Here is a 14,480-nt window from a genome sequence, read left to right as displayed (position 1 = left end):
GACTCTCCCACTTTGGCTGCCTTGGTAGATATTCTGCCCTAGGCAGGTGCTGGTCACCTATTCTTGACTCCTGATGGGTATTCAGGCAGTTACAGCAAGAAATGTTTCACAAATGGTATCTGATAGAGTCTAGTTAAGATTAATGGGGAATAAAAGTGCTTTGCTTAGAAATAATTATCCATGGATCTAAAATCAACAAAAGTCTCTATAACAAAAAATACATATTTTTGGGGGGGTGGGGAGGGAAGAGGAGGCTTGAAATAGATCAGAAAACACTTTCACATTAATTGTTCTTTTCATATACTTCAAATTTGTACTTAATGCCTTTCTCCTCCTGGACATCAGAAAGAACACCTCGATATTCTGGGATAAGTTTATATTTTTCCAAATCAATTTTTGGAAAAAATGCGTCACTTTCAAATTCCTGCATGATCCTTGTCACAAAAAGTCTAAGATGGCCTGGATTGTTCGTGGCTTCCTTATAAATGGAACTGCCTGCCACTATCCAAACCATGTCCACTTTATTTGTTAATTCTGGTTGCTCAATAAGCTTTAAGGCATCATCCAGACTTTGGGCAAGAAAATGAGCTCCCTGTGGAGGTTCCTTGAGTTCTCTAATGAGAACTATATTAATTCTGTCCCTTAAAGGTCGATTCTTCTCTGGAATGAATGGCGAACCAGGTTTTCCTACCCATAATCACCAAATTCCGTTTACCTTCTACTGAAGAGATTGTGGTCATTCTTTGGAAATACCTGTATTCATTCCTGAGCAGGGGCCAGGGCAGGTCCCTGTTCTTGCCGATGCCCATGCTCTGCCCATGTACACAGCGACCATGCAGTTTAGTGGACGAACCACGACAGCGGCAGAAAACACTTCTGAGCTAGCATGTCACACTGACGCGGGGATTACCTTCCAGCTTGGCGCGAAATTCCTCCATCACTTTTCCACGCTTCTTCTGTATTATTGTTGACATCATCGGCATGGCAGACTTCACACATTCCATGATCTTGTTCTTTAGAATCGTGCCGGTGGTTGAACGATTCATGTTATAAGAATGAACGACGTCCACCATCTTTTCGCCTCACTCCACTCTCTCAATTATTTTCACTTTTGTTTCCATTGTTACCCCTTTGTACTTCTTAGCAGTACCAGCTACAACATCGCTGTTTTTACGCTTGCTTCTGGACATCCTGCGCTTAAAATAAAGGTATTGTACTACTGTACTCTATACAGTACTGTACAGTAAAGTACATAAAAGCACAACCACTTGTAGAGGATGCACACATGTGACAGTGTGCTCCAGACACGTGAACTAATTTATGTGATTGGACATGCGAACGCACGTTCACATTTTGAAAGTTCACAACTTGAAGGTTTGTATGTAGGGGACTTACTGTATCTTATTTATTTACTTGGCATTGTAGACTCAGTGCCGAGTAGAGTGTCTGATACCTAACAGATGCTTAACACATATTTATCGAATATATAAATGGATGAATGAATGAATGACCTGTGGGTTCCAATCCAATTTATTTACTTAGTTCACCAACATCCTTTATACTTGTGGATCAGTCTAATGAAAATTAATTTCTGTAATAAGGCCATTTTTCTGAAGAGTCTTGGCATTTTTTTTAACCCAGTTCTACACGCCACCTTTTTCATTTCTGTGTGTTTGTTTCCAGCTAAAATTTCCAGTCTTCCTCCTCTTTCATGTAAAAAAGTCTTACCCATTCGTCACTGACCACCTCAATGGCTCAGTCTCCACCAACCCTCCTCTGATGACCCTGGTTAAAAATGGCCGCTCCCTCCCAGAAACACCAATCAAATTGTGGTGGTAACTCTCTTCTTAAGTGTATTGTACAAATTACTTCCATATTCCTTTTTTTCCTTTTTTCATTTTATCCTTACAATTTCCCTGAGTCAGAATGTTGGACAAATGTTACTCCCCTTCCACAGGTAAGGAGAGATTTGAAGCAGTTAATGGGTATATTCAGGAACACAAGCCTAGAAAACGAAGGAACATGCACCAGAACTCAGATCTCTTCTGTCCTCCTAGTCCCTTCCTCTTTATACTGCTGTATGATGCATATAGTCTCATGCTCTGGAATACATTATAATCACTTGGTATTAGTTTTATCTTCCCTACTGGATTGTGAAATTCCTCCAGGCCCTAACTTCTTGGGCTTGCTAATAATATTAACTAATTCAATAAATTAATAGATCCTCAAAACTTTTAAATCAGGAATTAAGAAAAAAAAAAGAAAAGATTTGTAAGCTGCTTTTGCAATGTGTATAAAAGGCAAAAGAGCTGCCAAGTTGGTACAGGAGTTGGAAAGCACTACACTGGCTTCATTTGTTGGTTAATTTATACTCCAAAAGGCTTTACTTAAAAATTACTAATAATAGGGCTTCCCGGGTGGCGCAGTGGTTGAGAGTCCGCCTGCCCGTGCAGGGGACACGGGTTCGTGCCCCGATCCGGGAGGATCCACATGCCGCAGGGCGGCTGGGCCCGTGAGCCATGGCCGCTGAGCCTGCGCGTCCGGAGCCTGTGCTCCGCAATGGGAGAGGCCACAACAGTGAGAGGCCCGCGTACCGCAAAAATAATAATAATAATAATAATAATAATAAATCAGAAAAATAAAATAAACAAAAAAGAAAAAAACGAATAACGAAATGGGTCTTTCTATATCCAAGTCAGTACAAAACCATTTGTGGGGTGGAAGGTTACAAGTTTCTTCTTTGTAATTTCATCTTACATATAGCCAATCATATGGCGGGAAGGGGTGGAGTAAGCAGATTGCCACTTCTGTTGCCCTCATGGATGGGAGAACCGTGGTATTATGAAGTATGATCAGTGGTTGGGCGGGGTGTGTGTGGGAGGGCAGGTTTAGAAAGGTCTGGTGTGGGTCTCAGGGAGCGTCAGGGAACTTCGGCACTGCACTTAGACTCTCTGGGTCTCTCCTGGTCCGGCATCTGATGAAACCAACATCAGATCTAACATCAGACTGCAGGGCTTAAACCCAGGCTCTCAGGTCGGGATAGGGGAAGGAAGACAGGCCCCATCACGCTTTGCCCCACGAGTCCCAACGTTGGCTTTAGGCCTGTAAATCTGAAACAAAGAAAAAACTCCTCCACAGCCTAGGGGCCCCAGCTAGGATCTGACCTTTGGCTTGAGGGGACAAGTTGGTCTGAGCCTGGGTAAGAACGAGATCCCCTGGGGCCCCGCCCTCCACTAGCACAGCGGGAGAGGCATAGGTAAAACCCGCGAACGGACCGCCCTAACTAGTTTGTCCCTGCGGCCGCCTCGTAGGCAGCGGGGCGTTCCGAGTGCCCCGCGCCGCATCGCTATGGCTGCCCGTGGCGGCGTCGCCACCGCCGGCGAGGGCCTTCGCTACGCTGAGTACTCGCCGCCCCCGACCAAGCGGTCGGACGCCGACATTGACCGGAGACTGGTGAGTCTGCCGGCTCTCCTGCCGTTCTCCCGCTCCAACTTGCCCGAGCCTACCTGCTAGCGCTCCCCAAACCACCCCCCTCCCCCGCCCAGTCCCTGCCTCACCTCTCTGCACCCTTACCTCCGAACCGGGGTCGTCCCGGTGTTCATCCACTATCTTTGTCCCACCCCTCATTTATTCAGAGCTGATGCTCCTCGGTGCCCGGCGTTGACGAGTAGGCGTGTTCGGAGAATCTCTGGTCCCTCAAGGAGCTTTCATTCTTGTCGGGAAGACAGACCAGAGAACAGGCAATTGCAGATGCAGTGTGATAAGTGCTGTAGGATGGGTGTTCCCATCATGTAGGAGGAGACCCCAGTCCAGTCTTCCGGGGCTAGGGGGTGAGGCCAGGGGAGGCTTCTAGGAGAAAGCGCTGTAACCATCGTTGTAAAACTAAGGCCTGAAGAATGAGTAGCGGCAGACTCGGTGAAGAGGAAAAAGCGTTTCAGGCGCCAGTAGTATCATCTACAGAGTCGTAGGCCAGGTAAACAGGGCCCAGGCAGACATAGTAAGGGGTCTCTTCAGGCAGAAATGTAGAGCTGGGAAAAGAAACTGTCCAGTGGAAACATAATGCGAGCCGCATACGTGTTTTTAGATTTTCAGTAGCCATATTTAAGAAGTGAAAAAAATAGGTGGGTTTAATTTTAACAGCGCATTTTTATTTAATCCAGTATGTCCACAGTGATATTTTGACGTGAAATCAATATAAACATTATTTTTTTAAAAAATAAATTTATCTGTTTATTTTTGGCCGCGTTAGGTCTTTGTTGCTGCACACAGGCTTTCTCTAGCTGCCGCCAGCGGGGGCTACGCTTCGTTGCGGTGCGCGGGCTTCTCTTGTTGCAGAGCTCGGGCTCTAGGCGCGTGGGCTTCAGTAGTTGTGGCACGCGGGCTCAGTAGTTGTGGCTCACGGGCTTAGTTGCTCCTCGGCATGTGGGATCTTCCCCGACCAGGGCTCGAACCCGTGTCCCCTGCATTGGCAGGCGGATTCGTAACCACTGAACCACCAGGGAAGTCCCAATGTAAACATTATTAATGAGATGTTTTACTTTTTTTTTTTTTTTTTTTGGTACTAAGTATTTGAAATCCAGTGTGTATTTTACACTTAACAGGACGTCTCGGTTCGGACTAGACACATTTCACATACTTAGTTGCCACATGTAGTTAGTGGGCCACCTTACTGATCTGTGCTGTTCCCAAACGGGGGCCAGAACATAGGAAGCTTCTGGTAAATCACGTGAACAGGTTGGGGTATCCTGAGGTACCATTTTGATGAGCTTTAAGCAGAGGAGTGACCTGTTGGACAATTGTAAAGTTCTCTCAGGCTACGTGTGAGAAGAATGGATTAGTTGGAGAAAGTCTGTTTTATCCCTTTTCCACACCACCTTCCGTGTTGATCCAGCCAACAGTGACATGTCTTGCCCTTAGATGCACAGCACTTGTTGTCCATACTGTTCGTTGACTAGTCATACACAGTCTTGTGACATCTTTTATGTTGACCTGTCATTTTCCAGCATTTTTTTTTGTTTCCTAAGAGCAGAGACTGGGTGCTTACTTCAAGTAAGTACTCAATTTGTAAGCACTCAGTTATCGTTACTTAACTGATAAATTTCTGGAACAGTCAGTGGGCTGGAAAGGTTTCAGAAAGCAATACGCTTTTGTTCAACAGACATTTCTTGAGCACTGCTGGATACCAGTCAGGTATCATCCTTGGAAGAAGTAAATGAACAAAACAGATAAAAAGTTTGAAGTAGCAAACTCTTTGAGTTCCTGCTATGTCTGATTCATTCCATACCACAGCCCTGTGAGGAAGGTCCTTTTCAGTTGTCACTTAAACGAGGAGACGGAGACTCAGAAAGTGGTAACTCATCCGGGTTCATTCTCCTAATAAGTGGTGGGCCTAGGGTTCTAAATCCTAACACTCTTTCCACTGTGACTTGCTGACTCCTTAGAAATAAGGCTTTCTTTCTTTTTTTTTATTATTTAACTTTTTTTTAAATTGAAGTATAGTTGATTTACGATGTTATGTTGGTTTAAGGTGCACAGCAGAGTGATTCGGATATATATATATATATATATATATATATATATATATATATATATATCCAGGTTCTTTTTCCTTATAGGTTATTACAAAATATTTCAAAATATTAAGGATAGTTCCCAGAAATAAGGCTTTCTGAATAGAGTGTTCAGTCTGTGATGTAAACTGGATAAGATATTAGGTTAGGCAGAACTCATCTCTCTATGGAGAGTTGTAAAAATCTCAGTACTGGACTGATTTGCAAGGCGATTGGAGCCCTGTGGTATTTTGAAGATAGAAATGATATTGGTGATTTTTTTACATCTGTAGGTACTTTTCTTTGGAAAAGGGAGTGTATAGAATCCAAACTATCAGTTAGGAGACATCTTTAGTAGTCTGGGCATGTGAAGGCTAAAGTGTAGGTCAGTGCTTCTAAACCTGTCCAGCCCAGAGCCCCCTTTTTATAATAAATATTAAAGTTTCCTGTAGGATCCTAAAGATTTATAGGCAATAAAAAATACCCATAAGCATAATTTTAAAAAATCAGTGTACTGCTCTAATTGAAGCACAAAGGTAAAATAAGTATTTTATTAGAAAATAACGTGTCTACTATTTAAATATATAAGTACTCAGGCATGATTACGTTAGAAGACACAGTGAAGAACTGATCAGTTGCTGGCATACTGCACCAGTGCAAAGAAATCGTTGTGATTGGGATGGCTATAAATGCAGGCTGATTTCAGATGTATTACATTGGCAGTTCAAATACCATAAGGGACATTGTCGTCGACAAACTAATTTTTCCCAAGTTGTGAACAATTTTTGGTAAAATTTTGAATGAAACAAAGTGGAATCTTACCTCAATTTACATGATAGCTGCAATTCTGGAAAATTCAGTCTTCACTAAAATGGTGCAAAAATGATATATTTTATATGTAGTAAAGTCCTAGACTAAGATGGTCATACATAGGCTTTTCACCTACTCAGTGTCCAGTAGAGTCTTTTAAAATCTTGAGGGATGCAGGCAGTTGTTTGTTTTCCTGTGTTGTCTCATATATTTTAGGACTTCTAGGATCCATAGTCCTCATCCACTAAATAGCCTCCTTCCTATCCAGCTTATCGTGACAACCAAAAAATGTCCTTGCAAATTTTCAGAAGGTCCCTAAGGGTCTGTTCTGCTTCTGTAGGGAATCACTGGTCCAGGCAGTGACCAATGATGAGGTGGAACATAAGAGAGTTGATAATAATAACTTTGGGGAAACTTAGAAGTACTGAAAGTGATGGGAAGTTGACAAAGTGTAGGATAACAAAGAACAAATGACCTAAGTATGGGATGTATTTGCTAATCTTATTGAAAATAGTGGAAAATCAAATGTTTGTCAAGGAATTGAAGAAGACATTTTTCATACCATTTTTTAAAAAGATGCAATTTATTTTAAAGTTTTTGAAATATATATCTGCAGTTGTAGATGTTAAATAACTGTCTCATGTAAGCTTTCCTTTAGGGATTAAGAATTCAGGTTCATTAGCCTGTTTGGGAGATTAAAAGGTAAAAAGGTAGGAGGAAATACCTGCATAGTACTTTGAATAAAATACTATCTTACAATTAATTGTTTAATAATCACAAGTCATGATCAGACTTTGCTTTAGCAAAGCTGCTTGTCATGGACAAGTAGAAAAGAAACTTTAAAGTCAAGAGGAGAATATTAATTTTTAAAGCAGTTTGAACAAAACTCAGTTTGTATGACTTGGTAGCCTTTCAATTTTCAGTACTTTGCTGAAGAGTGTAACTCCTAGTAGTATTAGGATGATGTAACATATAAGAAAATTAGCCACATATATGTTTCAGTGTAAGCAAACCTGATACATGAAAATCAAAACCTATCAAACGTGTAAATTATCAAGTGCTTATTCATTACCAAAAAAAGAGACCACTTTTATTTTTCAATTGCAATTGGAATTTAAAATATTTACCTTGAAGCTTACCTTTGAAGAAATCACATGGATTATGTATTGTATATCCATATTTTTAACCTTGCCGTATTCTTTCCTCACTGTTCTTTTCACTGTAAAACAGTGTTCCTATCATTGTTATCATAAGAGGAGGCTAAAATGTAAGCTCCCTGAAGAGGGACTTTGCTGTCTGTGTATTTCCAACATTTATAAAGGTGCCTGTTATGTGGTAAGCACTTTAAAAAGAAATTGTTGAATGAGTAAATGTTATTCTGGAATGGGAAGGAATGAGAAGAATGGAGTTAATAAGAATTATCAGTTGTCGACCGGTGAGTCGTACAAATAAAAATACAAAATTCAGCTTATCTGAAGTGTAGCTCATTATATACCCCCCCATGCATGGTGATTCTCGCCTATCCACTACCTTGAATAATGCCATCAACACTCCACTTTCTCCCTTCTCACTGTTATTCTGTTGGTCTTTAGCATCTCTCCTCTGACCTATTGTATTGATAATAGCCTTTAAAAACATGTCTCTTTGCTTCTGGTCCTTTATCCTTTTTACACTTCACACAGCCATCAGTTATTTTTCTATACTACACACCTAGTTACGGTACTATAATTTTTTTTTTTTTTTTTTTTTTTGTGGTACACGGGCCTCTCACTGTTGTGGCCTCGCCCGTCGCGGAGCACAGGCTCCAGACCCGCAGGCTCAGCGGCCATGGCTCACGGGCCCAGCCGCTCCGCGGCATGTGGGATCCTCCCGGACCAGGGCACGAACCCGTGTCCCTTGCATCGGCGGGCGGACCCCCAACCACTGCGCCACCAGGGAGGCCCGGTACTATAATTTTTTAAATTAATTTACCAAGTTCCTTTTTATAAATTTACCAAGGTCCAAACTTCTCATGGTAATTACATAAATTGTATAAATATGCCACTGTGATATACAGGACTGTTCACGAACTGACCCCTAAATGACTGACTTCCGCAGCCTCATTCTCCGTCTCCTTGACTGTATTGTATGTACCCTGTGCTATGACTTTTACTTACTGTAGTTTTCTCCTCTGTCTGAAATTCGTTGCCTGGCAAACTGCTGTTCTTTTTTTTTTTTTTTTTAATATATTTACTTTATTTATTTTTATTTTTGGCTGCATTGGGTCTCTGTTGCCGCGCGCGGGCTTTTCTTTTAGCTGTGGCGAGAGTGGGGCTACTCCTCCTTGCGGTGCACGGGCCTCCCATTGGGTGGCCTCTCTCGCTGCAGATCACGGGCTCTAGGCGCGCGGGCCTCAGTACTTGTGGCACTCAGGCTCAGCAGTTGTGGCTCGCGGGCTCCAGAGCGCAAGCTCAGCAGCTGTGGCGCACAGGCCTAGCTGCTCTGTGGCATGCGGTATCCTCCCGGACCAGAGCTCGAACCCATGTCCCCTGCACTGGCAGGCAGTGATTCCTAACCAGTGCGCCTCCAGGGAAGCCCCTGCTGTTCATTTTTTAAGACTCAGGTTACTGATGTGAAGCCTTACCTGACTCGAGTTCCCTTTCCCTAGTAGAATAAAGTCGTTTTATCCTAAGTACTTCCTTAGAAAGTCATATACAGTTTTTTATTAAATTATTTCTTATAATATATCAAAATTATTTATATATGTATAAGCACCTAGGTTGTGAAGTCTTAAGGGCAAGAACTTATATGCTTGCTTCTGTGATTGGCATTGCATTCGATACGTGGTAGTTACTTAATTGTTTATTAAATGAACAGCTATTAACTTTTATTACTACTGAGTGGCTTAATAAACATGGGTGTTTGGTTCAACATATTGATGCATGTATTCCTTTTCTGTTGGATTTCTCCTTATGTTAGTTTCTAAGGGAGAAGAGTCTGTGTCTGTCTTGCTCACTAATCTGCCCAGAATTTAGCACAGAGCCTGTCATAGATGCTAAATAAGTATTTGTATATTTATAGATAAATGCTAAACAAATGTTTGTTGAGTGACTAGTCTCCATATTTCTCCATCACAGCTACCATTTTGATGCAGAATTTATTATTTTTTAAAAATTTTCTTCTGGTACAACTACTGTCTATCTTGAAACTTAAATGTTGCAGTCTCAAGATAGAAGTTTTAGCATTTTATAATACTTTCAGGCAGTTCATATTTATCTAGAAGGTTGTTTACTGCTTTTGCTGTTTTGGAAGAATATAATGCCTTAGGGAATTTGTAAACAATTTTGATGCATTTTTTTTCCCCCAGCAGTAGCAGCTATGATGGAGTGGGCTGTTTTCCCAGTTCTCAGAAATTCTTTGATTCAAGATGGTGGAACATTTAAAGTAATGTGTGTTTGTGTGTGTGTGTTTTTCTGGTGGATATTTGAAACTAGGTGATAGTAACAGATACCTGACTTGGCCCACTTGTTGATTTGCTGGCATTATTTAAATAGTGCTTCTTCTCCTTTTTGAAACATGTCTTTTAAACTAAAATTAGATATTCTTTACTACAGGCAAGGACCAAGTTTTAAGGATCCTTGTTCTCTCAGTTCTCAGCATGGTACCAGCCTTGGTTACTGCGCTATAAATCCACTGAATAATTAAATTAACAAAGGAATGAAACAACTAGATGGAAGAAGAACAGAGGATTGGAGGACATGTTTTACAGTATGATGAACTGATGGCCTTAAGGAATAAAAAAGACTAAGATAAATGATATTCTCTCTCTGTTTTTTTTTTAATGGTAAAGAGAGGCATAAAATATAAGCATGTATTAAATATTAGGTGTAGTCAGAGTACACATGATGCTCTGACTTCTTCTGACGTGCTTTTCCAAATTTTGGTAACTTTATTGCTTGATGCCTCTGATAACACAGGCAGTCTTCAACTCTGTTTTTAAAGTTTGTCGATTCAATTCAGTATAATAGATTTTTTTTTAACACCAAATACATAGAAGCTATATATGTGGTGTGTGTGGGGAGGAGATGAGTGAGCCAGGATTGCCACCCTCAAGGACAGAGGGCAGCAAACTTCTTTTGTAAAGGGCTGAATAGTATTTTAGGTTTGCAGACCTTATGGCTTCTGTCATACTACCAAACTCTGCTGTTGTAAAGCAGAAGCAGCCATAGACATACAGCCTAGCTGGAATGATGTTAAAGTTTTACTCACCAAGAACTTTATTACTGCATAGTACTTACAGTATTTCTAAAGGTGTTACGTGCTTTTGGTAAATTTTTTTTAAATTAATTAATTAATTTTTATTTTTGGTTGCATTAGGTCTTTGTTGCTGTGTGTGGGCTTTCTCGTTGCAGAGCACGGGCTCTATGTTCGTGGGCTTCAGTAGTTGTGGCACGCAGGCTCTAGAGCGCAGGCTCAGTAGTTGTGGTCCATGGGCTTAGTTGCTCGCTGGAGGTAAAGAATTTTAAGTAAAAGTTTTAGTAAGTGCCATGAAATGATACCTAATTTGTATATTTCCATTTGGGGTAACCCATTTCGTTCTTTCCTTCCAGGCTAGAAAGCTTGTGATATTCTACTATTCAGAAACAGTTTAGAATCGTTGACTCATTTACTCTCAGTTTTGTGTCAATGGATCTATTCCTAGCACTAAGTTTATTGTCTATATTTGATCAATATGGTAAGGTTTCTTAACTGAGATTTTGTAGGGGATTGTTTCAGGTGCTTGTAGTATAAAATCACTTTTGGCCAGTACAAAAGCTGTGACCATGTGGGATCTTCTCATGATTTTTGTTTTTTAATAACCTTTATTTTTTTTCTGAGTTTGTTTGTCCTCAAACAGTGCTTCCCAATCTTTTAAACTTTTTATAAGGTAACAAGTTTCATACCTGTCTCTTGCCCCCATAATATTAGTAATATTTTTTATTTTAATCATTGAATATATAAAAATAAGGTAAAAATTAATGATATGCATGAATGTATTGAGTTTATGATATGCAAACAAATAGTTAGGGAGGAACTGAACTAACATTTAGTGAATGCTGTTTACCAGGCACTGTATTATATTCTCCCGCTTCTCATAATAACCCATGAAGTTAGATGTTACTTTTCACCATTTTACATATAAGAAAACTGAGGATCCAAGAGGTTAATTAACTTTCTTAAGGTCATATAGCTAGTAAGTGGCAGGACTAGGATGTGAAACCAATTCTGACTCTAAAAGTCCTTGACTTTTATACTGTACCATATTATTTCTCCATCATTTAGATATCAGAAATTGATGAAATTCAACTCCAAGAAATGATATACAGTCTTGGTTTTTGTGGTACTTTTCATAGTCTTCAGAAGCTTCAAGATATGTTTTAAAATTCTGTTTTTTTAAATAAATTTATTTTATTTATTTATTTTTGGCTGTGTTGGGTCTTTGTTGCTGTGAGTGGGCTTTCTCTAGTTGTGGCGAGCGGGGGCTCCTCTTCTTTGTGGTGCATGGGCTTCTCACTGCGGTGGCTTCTCTTGTGGCAGAGCACAGTCTCTAGGCACGCAGGCTTCAGTAGTTGTGGCACGCAGGCTTAGTAGTTGTGGCTCACGGGCTCTAGAGCGCAGGCTCAGTAGTTGTGGTGCATGGGCTTAGTTGCTCCACGACATGTGGGATCTTCCCGGACCAGGGCTCAAACCCGTGTCCCCTGCGTTGGCAGGCGGGTTCTTAACCACCGTGCCACGAGGGAAGCCCTGTTTAAAAATTCTTAAACTTCAAAGCAGAGTTAATTTTATTTCACCTTAACTCAGAAAGGAAGAAAAGAATACTGTTTAATGAAATTAAGCTATAAGCATTGCTACTGTAAGAAATTACAGCCTTAAAGTAAAAGACCCTATTGTAAGGGAGTAAAAGTAGCTTTCAGGAAGTGGGATGATTTCCCAAGCAAGAAGAATAACCGAATTACAAGGTGTTGCAGGTAAGCCGAAAGAGAGAGTTTAAGGGGTGCTTGCCAGGGACTTCGAAGTCAGTATAGTAAAAGCTTGTAAGAGTACATGATAGGAGATGTGACACATATATACAATGGAATATTACTCAGCCATAAAAAGAAACGAAATTGAGTTATTTGTAGTGAGGTGGATGGACCTAGAGTCTGTCATACAGAGTGAAGTAAGTCAGAAAGAGAAAAATACCACATGCTAACACATATATATGGAATCTTAAAAAAAAAAAAACTGGCTCTGATGAACCTAGTGGCAGGACAGGAATAAAGATGCAGACATAGAGAATGGACTTGAGGACATGGGGAGGGGGAAGGGTAAGATAGGATGAAATGAGAGAGTGGCATGGACATATATACACTACCAAATGTAAAACAGATAGCTAGTGGGAAACAGCCGCATAGCACAGGGAGATCAGCTCGGTGCTTTGTGACCACTTGGAGGGGTGGGATAGGGAGGGTGGGAGGGGGATGCAAGAGGGAGGGGATATGGGGATATATGTATACGTATAGCTCATTCACTTTGTTATATAGCAGAAACTAACACACCATTGTAAAGCAATTATACTCCAATAAAGATGTTAAAAAAAAAGTACATGATAGGGAGGAGGCTAGCTAGAGACACAGCAAGATCACTTTTATGATCAGGGTGCAAAATTAAGTGCAGGATTAAAAGGGAGATACCAAAGATGAGGTATATTTGTTTCTGTTGAAGAATTTGTTTTTAAAGTTTATTTTAAAGTAGACAGATCAGAGGGTTTTCTGACTTAAGAAGTTATTTATTAAACCCTTCTGACTGGTGGGATCTTCCACAACTTTTCTTTTTTAACCTTTGTTTTTTCCCCTGATTTTAAAAGAAACAATTGTATAATAATATCATATAGTAATTGAAGTAGGTACCATTTATTGAATGTTTACCACATGTAAAATACTAGGTGATGTATATGTATGTCCTAATTTTTAAAAATTCATAGCAACCCAAGGAGGTAGGTATTGCTTGTCTCATTTTACAGATGAGGAAGCTCTAGTGTAGAGGTTAAGTAACTTGGCCAAGGTTATGTTGCTGACATGTAGAGAGCAATTCAAACCATATTTCTTTGAATTCCAAAGTCTGTGAACCAAAGATTTTGTTTTAGTGATAAAAGGTAGGTAATAAGAATATATAACTACTGTTAATGTTTTATAGCATTCCATTTTTTTCCTGTGTGCGTATATGCTGAACATTCTGTCGTATAACTTGCTTTTATTCTCTAACGTGGTCTATAAACATTCCTCAATATATTATTTAATTGTGGATGCATATTTTAGATGTGCCTTAATTTATTTAATTATTCCCCTATTGTTGGATATTCAAATTGTTTCCAGTTTTATATATTATAAATAATGCAGTGATGCATATTCTCATATAAAAGTTTTTATGCACCTCTCTGATTATTTTCTGAGCCTAATGACATGAATATGTTTAAGGCTGTTGATTCCTATGGTGAAATTACCTTCAAGACAGATTGTCCCAATTTGAATTTGTAGCATCAGTTTGAGAATGTTCATTGAACCACTCCCTTGACAATTGTAAGGCTTTGAGTTGTTGGCTAAATGGATGCCTCTCATTATTAATGGCCTTTATACTGGAGTGTGACAGATTGCCACGTGGCCCCATCCAGAAGTTGAAGGAGATACTAGTAATCCTACTTTCATACTTAACAAACTGGTTAGTTTTATATTAAATGTAGGAGTTTTGAACGTACAACTTCTTGTTGGAGATTGAGGGAAGGTACAATTTTGTGAAAAAAAAAAGGAATTATATAAGGAGTGAGGACATCAAGGACCAGTGCTAGGATCTGACTTGACATTAGACAATTAAATGACACTATTTTCTCTGGATAATTTATCAAACTACCTAGGAAGAAGTTGTACAAGGCAAAAGGTTTGTGAATGGGCACTAAAGTCAGTTAGGGATGTTTCATTGAGTATGAGCTCACACTGGAAAGATAACTGAATGATTTTTATAATCTATTAAAAGACTGTAGGAGATTAAATTGTTGCTTGAAGACCTAGGCTCTGGTCTGGAATTAGGATACCTGTGTTCCAGTCCCAGTGCAGACACTGGTAACAA

At 40.0% G+C, this 14,480-nt stretch overlaps 1 protein-coding gene and 1 pseudogene across 1 annotated transcript in view; one reads left to right on the top strand and one right to left on the bottom strand.

Moving 5' to 3' along the window:
* Positions 1–283: 283 nt before the first annotated feature.
* Positions 284–1,073, bottom strand: LOC132477407 (dihydrofolate reductase-like; annotated as a pseudogene).
* A 2,219-nt stretch (positions 1,074–3,292) lies between these two features.
* The window catches only part of DNAJC15 (DnaJ heat shock protein family (Hsp40) member C15), a 65,835-nt gene continuing 54,647 nt past the window's right edge, over positions 3,293–14,480 (top strand). The window contains exon 1 of the mRNA XM_060080039.1: positions 3,293–3,453. Within this exon, the coding sequence (XP_059936022.1) occupies positions 3,349–3,453 (105 nt within the window). The 5' untranslated portion in view covers positions 3,293–3,348. The remainder of the gene's footprint in view (positions 3,454–14,480) is intronic.

This window comes from Mesoplodon densirostris, chromosome 17 (assembly GCF_025265405.1).
Source record: "Mesoplodon densirostris isolate mMesDen1 chromosome 17, mMesDen1 primary haplotype, whole genome shotgun sequence".
Taxonomy (NCBI): domain Eukaryota; kingdom Metazoa; phylum Chordata; class Mammalia; order Artiodactyla; family Ziphiidae; genus Mesoplodon; species Mesoplodon densirostris.
This window is presented reverse-complemented; position numbering and strand designations above follow the sequence as displayed.